The sequence below is a fragment of the Glycine max genome, chromosome 1 (genome assembly GCF_000004515.6).
Source record: "Glycine max cultivar Williams 82 chromosome 1, Glycine_max_v4.0, whole genome shotgun sequence".
Taxonomy (NCBI): domain Eukaryota; kingdom Viridiplantae; phylum Streptophyta; class Magnoliopsida; order Fabales; family Fabaceae; genus Glycine; species Glycine max.
Window position 1 is genome coordinate 50521452 of NC_016088.4, and position 11986 is coordinate 50533437.

Genomic DNA, 11986 nt, shown 5'->3' on the forward strand with positions numbered 1-11986 from the left:
GGAATTTTCCCACTTCTTACAAACCACATAGAATAAGAATAGATGAACACGTTATAATTTCCTCCCTTCCAGATTATACCACACACTTAAGATTTTGACACAAGTATTAAAGAATATAATTAATTTGTTAAATTTCATAAAAAATATTATAAACAAATTTTTAATATATCTTTTATTTCTTTAATTAATTACTCTCTTTTTTAATTATACACTACTTTCAAGTAATTAAGGTAGTGCTTGAAAAAAATATTTAATACAAGATTTTGTAAAGTAATATTTTTTTTGAATAATTTTATTTTATAAAACATCATATAATCTACAAATGGAGAGAGTATTATTTCTATCTTTTCTTCTTCTTTTTTCTTTGTGTCTATAAGCTAATAGATAACCATCCATTCATTATTTTCCAACTACATATCACATGTTGTCAACAAACTTCGTTGATGCGACTCCGATTTAGTAATGAAAGTATTGTTCTATTTCATAGTCATCTTGAAATTTAGACATATATGGTTGGCCAGAAACAATTAATGGAAGGTACGTAAGGTTGACCTGTTTTTTCCTCGTTGCTAACTAGTGTTGCTGGAAAGAAACTGTGGGCTGAAAGTCTACCACCTTGTCTTGAATTGAATATCATTGACAAATAATGTTAGGAAAAAGATGGACGTACACCTCGTTTTCTAGGGTGTATGTATTAAAAAGAGAGAGAGAGAGAGTTAGAAAATATAAAGAAAAAAAAAACAAAATAATAAATATGATAAATGATATAATAAAAATGAAAAAAAAACAAGAGAATCATGCAAAAATAAATCCATGGCCATTTGGTTTCATATACAAGTTATTTGCTCTGATATTTTGTAAATGGCTCGTTCCATGTACACAGCAATATCACTATCTTCTTACGACCCATCCATTATTAAAACAGATGTTGAATAAAAAAGTAAACATTCAAAGCTATAAATGTTTGACAGTGCCATGCATGCATAACATCCAACCATAGACGCAGTTACTGCTTCCCTCTCTCTCATAAACGCAGTTACTTAAGCAGTTGAGCTTACATATATACTCTTACAAAGATTATAGAATACGCAGATAACTTGGCACAAAATCATTCTAATTTAACTAATAATCTCAAATTTAAGTGCAACTATGTTAAATTCCAAAAATCAAAACATTATCATCTATAACCATTCTATCCATAACTCAAACAAGAATTATTTCCTATAAAAAATGATTGTAGTCTCTAAAAAAATACTCTTAAAATCTTTCAAATGGTGGACACGGAAAACATGTCATTATCATGACAAAGAACATGGTTATACATTCAACAAAATTTGATCCACGTCCAACTCAATACTGCTTCTAAAGAAAACGTCCAACCCAATACTTTCATCTATAGTTTTTATGTTTTTATTTTGATTGGATGCAAAAACATGGTTTTATATATGTGTGTTTCTGACGCCTTCCAAAACACAAGACATGTCCATAAAAAAAAACGTTAAGACATGTCATAAGTAAACAGTTAGAAAAAATACCATATGCAATCATATTATAAAATAGTTTCATATTAACATTTAATTATAAATTTTTATTTATGATAAATTTATTAAATCTTATACTAATTATCTTAAAAATTATATTAATAATGACTTTTGATCAGTTAACAAATATAAAACTATTTACATCGATAGTATATCATTGTTAAACTGAAATAGTTATATGTTGCTAACATTAAGAAAGTCAAACTTTCTTTTGCAACAAAGGGTCTTTTGGCAAAATCATCACAAAGCCTAATTTACCCCACCTCTTGAATTTGAAAGCTAAAGGAAAACCTATCCATCCTTTCATTTACAGAATTTATATGCTAATGTAGAAAGTATTTATTATTATTGTAAGAAGTCAAAAGATCGACGTAAACCATCTTCAGCTCATCTTTCATATTTTGTTGTTAATTTTAAGGTACTTTTGGTCAAGAGCAAAAGACTATTTTTTTAAATATGAAAATTTATTTAATAAGTTGATTTCTCTCTCTTTTAAAAAAAAGTTGATTTCTCTCTATTGATATTTTTTTGACGTCAATTGATATTTTTTTAAATACATATAAGTTTGAAAATATTTTTGATCCTATATTTAAAGGATATAATTATCTGTTAATTAGAATGATCGATTTTTAATTATTAGTAGGATGGTGCATTAACCTATGGGCGTGTTGTCTCGTGTCGACTCTGAATTTGTCCAATACATCCATAATTCCACATGTCCCACTTTCTTTTTGGAATTTTAGAAGAAACAACAAAGCAAAAAACTTTCCTCCATTTATTTAATGTTATGATCGAAACCGTTTTCCTCGATGCATTTTTTATATATTAAATTTTAGATCTACTTTGAAATTTGATATATTAAACCTCAACTACAAAATACACGTGATTACGATATGTTGTCAGAAGCTAAATCGATCAACCAACTTCTATAATATGCAAGTTTGAAGTTGCAGACAAAAAATATTTACGGAGGGAAGTAATTTCTAAAATGTGAATTCTATATTTCTATCCTACCCGTAAATGGAATGAATATATATATACTATGTCTCGTAGTATTTCTTTTATTTTCAGATTTTTTTATGGAAAGCTTTTTAGTGTAAAAAAGAAACACAAATACCAGAGATTCACATGATCAGATGGCGATCCATGTGCCAATTCGGTTCTTGAGATAGGAGACGAGATTGCTGCAAGATGCTGTCAGGAAAAAACCGCAAAAAGTTAAAAACAACGAAAATGTTGATGCATTATTTAGGAACGCCAGTAGAAAATTGCACACTCACACCGACCGAGTATTATTTTATGGGTGTTTTTTTTTTATCATGGCAATGTTAACCTGTTAAAATGTTAATTTTTTTTTTAGTAAAAAGGATTAAAATTATGATCTTTTGTTAGTAGAGGGTCATGCTAAGGACACTAATTAAGAAATTAAAAGGATAAAAATATTTATTATAAAAAATTATAAAAGAACTCAAAATATCATGCTCATGAAAATTTTAGGCTTCTTAATAAATAAAAAATTTGCTTTAGCATTTGCCTTATTTTATACTACGTAGATGAATTTCCCCTAGGTTCCATAAATCATTTTAACACCATGTTATTATAAATGAATTGAACCAAACTCGCTTTATTTCTCATGTATATACACTCTTTTTTTTTTTTCCTTCAACACGTGCAAGCAAGCAGGAAAATTAAGGTTCGTACAATTTCACTTTAATATAATTCCTTTGTTTTCGAAATCACCCATCAAGTGCCATGTCTGGCATCTTCCCAAAATGACAAAATAATGGAGAATACATAAATAATGACAAAGAAAAAACACAAGACTAAAATACCACATCCTTGATACATTTGCTTTAGATGATGATGGGACCGACACACAACACATACATATGGTGAAAACAAGTTTTTCATCAAAAGACCAAAAACTAAAAAAAGAAGAGTAGCAAAATTAAACTAAAGTCTTATTCATGTTCTGTACACATCAGAAGCAGATAAAACACTCGTATAAAGTGACTAGACATTAATGAAGTACTCTAATTGCAGGTCATCTCCCACCAACACGAATTAATTGTCCTTCTGAAGCTAATAATTATACAATTGCATTGCATTCTTTGCTTTTACTATTGATGATACAATTTTAAGTTCTTGTCCAAGCTAGCTAGCTAGCTTAATTAGGATCCAATTTTGGTGATATCCTTGCTAGATCTGTTGTATTTCATGTGGCTATTAACAAGTTGGCCTGCTGCAATTGCAGACATGAGTGAGAGCTCCCCTGCAAGGACTGAACCTGCTACTATGGTTGCTAGTAACCTAGAATTTGCACCTGGGGACTCTTTGCTCGCACCCTTTACTCCTAGTAAATTAAGGCATGCTGATTGAGACGCCAGTTGTGTGCCCCCTCCAACTGTACCCACCTGCACCATTAAACCGTGACGTATATCAAATTGAAAGGTGGCATGCATTGCCATTATTATTATTCTCAGGGATCATAATCAAAGACACAAGCAATTTTTGACTAAAACAAATTAATAAACTAGCTAACATCAACATAACATGGACAACTTCTAACTTCTAAGCTCTAAGTCAAGTAGGAATATAACTTGGAAGTCTTTTTCATCATTAATTTTAGCATGTTAGGAAGTTGCTAACACTATAAACCATAATCAATAAATTGTTGCCAAAGAAGTTATAAGATGGATTGGATAATTTTTTATTTTTTTTTAGAAAGTGGATTGAATAGTTAAAGAAAGATGGAAGAAAAAAAAACTGAGTTCCATCCTCTTTTACTAAAAAAAAATTAACATTTTTAACAATTAATATTTGTCTTTTAACAAAAATGTTGCCAAGACATGATTTGTACAAGTATTATTAGATTCAAATTTTTTAAATAAAATTTTGAATTTGAGTTTTGTAAATGAAAATCCTATTACAAAATGTTGGTTAAGTTTTTTTAATAAAGATAAATTATTGAAAAAATCAATTAATACATTCAATTAATAACATGTTGAGGGAAAAAAAGAGGGATAAAATGCTAAAATTAAAGCAATGGGGATCAAATACTAACAGATTAAAGTGAAATTTAACCCTTGAGCAATCTGTATCAGTTGGTTGGCTACATACAAGTGATCTTACTAGAGGACGTGGATGTAAAGGAAACAGAGGAATTAAGAAAGACCAAGTTCAGTCCAGCTCATTTTCGCGTTAAATTTAGTTTCAAGAAATAATTATTTTTATCAATTTAAGTAAGATACTTCAAAAAAAATTATTATTTTCTGAAAGCAATTGTTATCAAACATGCACCGAGATTGGCCACAATATATGCTTCTCTCTACACCTGGCGAATGCTATTGTCGACAAAGAAAAAAGAAAAAGCGTCCGACAGAAATTAAAGGTGCAGGGTAAATTCAGATATTAAAAAAAATATGGGATAAACAAACACTTCGGACATTGAATCTTTGTTTTGGTCATCATAAGAAAGAGGTTAAATTTGGTTAAAAAATATTATTTTTGTGGTGAATCTTAAATTGTGTTGTAGACACGGATTTTGATGATATCATCTTTTTGACTATAGGATGGACGGATTCATACAGGGCAAGGAGGTAAAGTACCAAATATTAATGGTGTGTTCGGAGGAAGAAAAAGTACAACCATACGAGAGAAAATTTTAAAATTTCTATTGAAAATTGTGGTATGAATTTTTTTTATTGTTCTAAAATGGAATAAAATGAATTTTTTTTCATCTATCCGTAAATAAGTCTTATTCATGAGATACACCAGGTGTTAGTTCTTGATGTATTTTTTTCTCTCGTTATTTTGCATTTAAAATTGATTTCTTTCATTATTTTTTCTGCATTGATGTGATTGGGTATCCGTATCTTTCTCATTCAAAATACAGGGGGTATAATTAATGATATAATAAAGGAACTTCAAAAACTACCAAAAAATAAATAATAAATAATAAAAGAATTTAAAAAACTATCAAAAATATTATAAAAAATGCAAGAGGTAATTAATGAATTCTTATTCATGGATATATTTACCTTATCGACGGTATAATTAATAAATAATACTGTTTTTATATTTTTTTATTTCTTCACATCTTCTTACTTTTATATTTTTTTTTCTTTCTTTAATGTAGTAGTATTGTTTTGTAGACAGATACAAAAAGGATATGTTTAAATGAGATGAAAAAGATTAAAGCAAAAAATATAATAAGTGTTTTTGTTTGAATGAAAAAATAAAAGCAAAAAAGTCAATTTCTTAAACCAGAAATTCAATTTTTTTTCTTTCCATTTTTTTAATTTAAATTTTAAACTTTTTCTTGTCTTTGTTCATTTCACTGGTACCAGCCAACCAAACCCATCTCAAAGTTGCTACAACCACAAGTGGCATCTATTCTGTTTACTATAATGAAGAGTCACCCCTAAGTAATGAAAGAGCATTAAAGCATAACAAGAATTTAAGACCAAAATAAGTAATTAATTAAGCATACCTCAAGGGAAGGCATAGTAACAGAGATGTGAAGGTCCTTGCCATCATTCACAGCTTCCATCATGGTTATGCAGTGAGAACTCTCCACATTCTGAGCAGGGTCCTGTCCAGTGGCCAAGTAAACAGCAGAAACAATGTTACTAGCATGAGCATTGAAGCCACCAAGAGCACCAGCCATAGCAGACCCAGTAAGATTTTTCAACATGTTAAGTTCAACCAAAGCCTCCACGCTGGTCTTCAACACTTTCTTAACCACCTCCTCTTTAATTACAGCCTCGCATACAACCGATTTCCCTCTCCCCTCAATCCAGTTCACTGCCGCAGCCTTCTTATCCGAACAGAAATTCCCTGTTATATAAATATATTCCAATTTTTAATTCATCGTGACATCAAGTTTGACCATAGTGAATAAAGCAAAAGATTAAGGGTGATGTCATGTCATGTTTAATTTAATTTAATTAATTACCAGATATCCCAATAACATCCATATCTGGAAAATCACTTTGGAGAAAAGTAAGCACGTTTTGGACTCCTTTGGAAACCATGTTCATCCCCATGGCATCCCCTGTAGTGCAACTGAATCTAATGTACAAATTCTTCCCTGCTATTGCTGCCTTAATATCTTGCAATCTCGCAAACCTGCTTGACCTGCACAAATATACCATTAAATTTTAATATTATAATAAAAAGAAAGGAAAAAATATGCATGCAGTTTCTATATTTTCCATCAAATGTGCTTAAATCCTTATTTTTTGTATGAATGAATTTAGTTAAGATTTGATAGGATGTGCCTTAATTTAGTTTTAAAAATATAACTATAAGCATCATTCGTATGTCTTCTGCTAAAACATCACCCTATCCATTATTATTTTCCTTTGAGGAATATATATATATATATATATATATATATATATATATATATATATATATATATATGTGTGTGTGTGTGTGTGTATAAATCTCTCTAAAAAATCGTCATATCTTTCAAAGTTGACGAAAACTGAATCTATCAATATAAAAAAAAAAAACTTTGATCACATTTTTTTCCTTAAAAAAATACAGAATTCCTTAAAAGTGAAAACAAACTCACTTGTTGAAAACGACGGCAAGGGAATCGAAATTGAGAGGGTCTTCCAGGTAGAACTTAAGCTGAGAAGCACGTTTGGCGGAGTTGAACCTAACCACGGGGGCTCTGGTCATGGCGTCACGGAGGAGCATGGAGGAAGCTCCCCCGGAGACGTGAATTGCCTTGCAGCCTCTGTTGGTGCTAGCGACCAAGCAACCTTCGGTGGTAGCCATAGGAACAGTGTACTCCTTCCCGTCGAGGAGCAAGGGCCCCGCGACACCGACGGGGATCTGCACGAACCCGATCGGCATCTCACAGCACTGACCGAGAATGGAATCATAATCAAAGCCTTCTACCGGGAGGCCTTCCAGAGACCTCCCGGTGATGTGTTCCACCGCCTTGCGCCGAATTAATGCGGCTCGACGAGTATCGTCGAGCCGCGTTTCGAGGGAGTAGGAGGGGATGGAGCCAGACACGACGGCAAGGATGATGTCCTCGTCGTGGTGGGGGAGGGCAGCAGGGCATGAGGGAGTGGGGACAGGTTTGGGAATGTGGAGGTCGAGGTCGTCCTCGGGGGAAGAGCGGTAATTAAGGAATGGGTGGAGGATGAAGGTAATGCCGAAGAAGGCCATGAGGTAGAAGAAGGAGGCGATGAGGGAGACGATGGCAGCCATCTCGGAGAGCGTGACGACGTGGAGGGGAGTGGAGGTGCGGATCTTCTCGCGCCATCGGTGGAGGAGGAAGTACGCCAGCGAGAAGAACAGCCCGAAGAACACGGCGTTGGTGAGGTACGATTGCTGCTGGGAGTGTGGGTGTGGGTCCTGTTTGGGCTTCAAGGGTTCGCCGGCGGGAGCGGGACGGAGGACTCGCCGGCGAACTTCCATTTTCTGGGGATAAAATGAATGGTTGAAACAAAATGCGGAGTCTTGGAAGGTTTTTTTATAGAAAGGGAGAGTGAGGTTGGCGCGCGCGACATTGGGTCAGCGTACCAAGGATTGCGCTTCTAACAATATTCTTTTTTTTAGTTAATTGTGTAAATTTTTTAAAATAGCAGTATATAAAAACTGAACTCTTAATACATATTAAGCTAAATTTAATAGAAAACAATTATTTTATTTGTTTATAAAATAATCTAGTTCTGAACACGGAGGATTTATTTATTTAGTCCGGGAATGTTATGTATATTTATACGTGATTTTACAATATTAGACAAATATTAAATTAAAAGATACAAAATGAAAGATTTAACGGAAATCAAAATGGTTCCATTTGTGTTGGATTTCGTATATCCACTATGGTAACCAGCGGAAATAAGGGCGTTATCCGCATTTTTACTGTATTACACTGTATATAAATTAAAAAAAAACACAGATATTATTGTATATTTATTTTATTATTGGAAAAATAATTCTTATATTTCTTTTAAAAAAAATTCAAATTTTTTGGGATAAAATTAAAGTTAAAGGAATTCGTGAGATAGTTTGAAATTTTAAAAATAAAATGAAATAACAATATTTAAGTAATGTTAATTTATTTAAGAAAAAACTAAGAAAATAGTAGAATAGTGTGAAATCTTAAATTTAAAAACAATAGAAATTTACTATGTCCATCTTAAAAGAGCTAAAAAGAACTACTTTATCTAATATTCATTAACCAGTATGAATCGAATCTCGTTTACAATAAACAAAGAATAGAAGATAAATTTTAAGAGATATGATAAGAAAAAAAAATTACAACTATCAAATTATGCATATTAATTAGTAGTTGATACATAAAAATCTAAGAGTGCAAAAATAAAGAAATAATACAAAAAAAATTATATTTTTGAAATGAGAACTGATTTTAGTTTTAGATATTATTTGTTAATGTAACTATATAAATGAAAAAGTAGAGAGTAATTAATGGGTGGTTATAACATTGAGTGGTTATAGTTTTAATTGAGGGGATAAAATAACAAAATGAACATGTAAATCAAAATTTGTTTAAAATTTTGTATTCATTCATTGTACATAGCTTATTTTATTTTGCTTTAATCATGAAAAACTTATTGAATGTGTTTTTTAAGAATAAAATGATCTAAAAAAAGAGAAAAAAAAAACAGTTACCAAATATAATATTTCCTATTGTTATAGATGAAAAGCACTTTCCTGTTACCCCAGTCATATGTCTCGTTTCACATTGCGATTTCAGGTGTAAATAATTAATAGTATTATTTTTTACAGCAAAAAAAATACTATTTCTGTTCTAAATTTATACATATTTTAGGTTTAAATATGATTTTAGTTATGTCAGTGATTTCTTCGCCCTTTAAATTTGTAGTTATTTTTTTAGTTTCCAAAATTCATAAAATATTCTTTTTTGTTATTATGTAAAGTGTGGGTTAAATAAGAAATAAAAAATTCATAATTTTTGACATTTTTTATCATCATAATTTGATTTTCTATTTTATATTTTAAAGTACAATAGTGATTTAAAATTAATAAAATCAAGTTAATAAAAAACCATAAAGTAATTTTTAAAGCGAATAATGAGTTTTAAATTTTTTTTATTGACTTTAAAATGTAAAATATAAATTCAAACTTTGGCTGTGGAGAGTTATTGCAAATTATGAATTTTGAATTCTATATTTGACATGTGTCATGTAGAACTAAAAAGAGTATTTTGTAAATTTGAAGGACTATAAAAAGTAATTTTTAATTTAAAGGACTAAAAGAATAATTTATACTCTTAGTATTTAAACCTATATTTTATTATATTATTTTTTTTCTTATTTCTGTATGTTAAGATATCTATGTTAATTTATATTTCCTATTTTTTATACTTCTCATCATTATATAAAATTTAAGTAAAAACCCCAACAGTATTTTTTTCTAGGTCGAGAAAATCAACCAAGGAAGCAACTACCAATCACTTGTACTCATGTACATGTTACTTCTCTGGTGTGAATGGGGTGTAACATATTCTTTGAATCGCCAGCAAGGAAAGGGATATTTATCCAAGTTATGATAAAAGTTTGCCGCATTTTGGAATGCATTAAGGGAGAAAGAGAAAAGGAAATGAAAAAAAAAATAATAAATATAATGAGGAAAAAGAAATGAGAAATAGAAAAAAAAGAAAAAGAAATGAGATAAAAGATAATACAAGTATGAGAATGCAAAATAATTTTATATTATCCTTTAATCATAAATTGTTTATTATAAATTTGTTGATTTTTTTATAAAATTATTTTAAAATTTATATTAATAATAATTTATAATAATAACAGTATAAATTTATTTTATACCGTCAATAAATCATCATTAAAATGTATATGCTTATTTTTTCCATTTATTGTTGGATGTATATTCTGTTTCTAGTGACTTGTTTAAAATTGAAACTATGCTCTATGAGTGAATAAACATGTCCATAAATATTAGAATATAAAAAAATTTAGACTTGTTAAAATTATATAATTCAATATTATAATATAAATTAAGTAATAAAAGTATACATTTTTAAGTGTTATAAATTTATCATTATTAATTTTTTCTTAATATGATTGTAAAATAAGTCAGTATTTATTTAGCTTAAATAAAAAAAAATTAGAATGTCTTATAACAATTTAATTAAATTTTATATTATATGATCAAATATATTATTTGAAATTAACTCAATTCAAGTTTAATCACATAAACAAGGTAAATGTGAGCCAAACCCAAATACTCCAAGAAGATTTTAAACAAGTAAGTGTTAACTCGATATTACATTATAATATTTTTTTAAAAAAACATCTTATGGTAATACTTAACATATCATAACACGCTATAAAAAAATTAAAATAATTATAATAAATTATTATTATTATAATTTGTATGGAACTTGACTTTTGCATCTTTATATCTCATATTTATCATATTCTTTACTAATATAAGAAAATTTTAGTCCCTTTAAATCCACATCATGCAGTTCTGCCTAATTAGGTTGAATTTATAATTTGTCAATCTCAATTTGAGTTGTTGCATTTCAATCTCATTCGTCCAAGAATACAACAAGTTGTCCCAAATTAACAAGAATGAACTGTAATCATATGTACCTTTTTTTCAACAAGATTTATACCTTGGAAGGTTTTATACTCTTCTTCAACTAGCGAATTATTTTTATGTATTATATCTATACTATTAATAAAAAAAATATTTTTTTAATGTCCATAAATTTTAGACTAATTTATCTTATCAGTTTTTAAACTTTTATTATTCTTTTCTAATAACTATCCATTACTTTTATGTTATTAGTTACTTTTTTTAACTATTAATATATTTCTTTTTCTTTTTTATTTTAAAATATGTAAAGAGTCACATAGTGCCTCTCCCCCCTAGTGATTATAATTAGAATACAATATGTAATAAAAAAGCTAAATTCAAGATTATATTTTCTATAAAAAAAGCTTGAAAGAAAAAAAAATGTCAACATATATAAAGAAAATAAGTTAGGAATGACATGTGATAATTTGAAGATATAATAAATTAAAACTTCTCTGAATTTATACTTTAATTTATTAACTATAGGTAGATTGATATATTATTCTTAGCTAATAAAAAAACGAACTGTTTGTCAACACTAAAAAATGTCATATACGAACACTGTAATTAGTTAGTATTAAATGCTTAAATTAATAACAAGATTTATAGTGTATGCTAAATAATCGATGAAATTTAGGTGGAAAATAATAAATGGGGATCTGACGTGACAAAATTTTCTTTAACAATATATAATTTTATTTAATATTTATTATTATTATTATTTAGGAAATAATAAAAAACCTACAAGAGGACCCAAGGAAAATTGTTAAATGAAAGGGAAACATCAGTAGAAGGACGACTTTATTAATGTCGGATTTGGATCATCTCAT

General features: G+C 29.1%; 1 protein-coding gene across 1 annotated transcript; it reads right to left on the bottom strand.

The window, feature by feature from the left end:
• Positions 1-3361: 3361 nt before the first annotated feature.
• Positions 3362-8129, bottom strand: LOC100786956 (3-hydroxy-3-methylglutaryl coenzyme A reductase 1). The gene is made up of 4 exons (XM_003517069.5): positions 7123-8129; positions 6499-6680; positions 6034-6380; positions 3362-3955 (listed from the first exon to the last, which is right to left on the bottom strand). The coding sequence occupies exons 1-4, from the start codon at positions 7980-7982 to the stop codon at positions 3713-3715; spliced, it is 1632 nt and encodes a 543-aa protein (XP_003517117.1). The 5' UTR covers positions 7983-8129; the 3' UTR covers positions 3362-3712.
• Positions 8130-11986: the final 3857 nt, after the last annotated feature.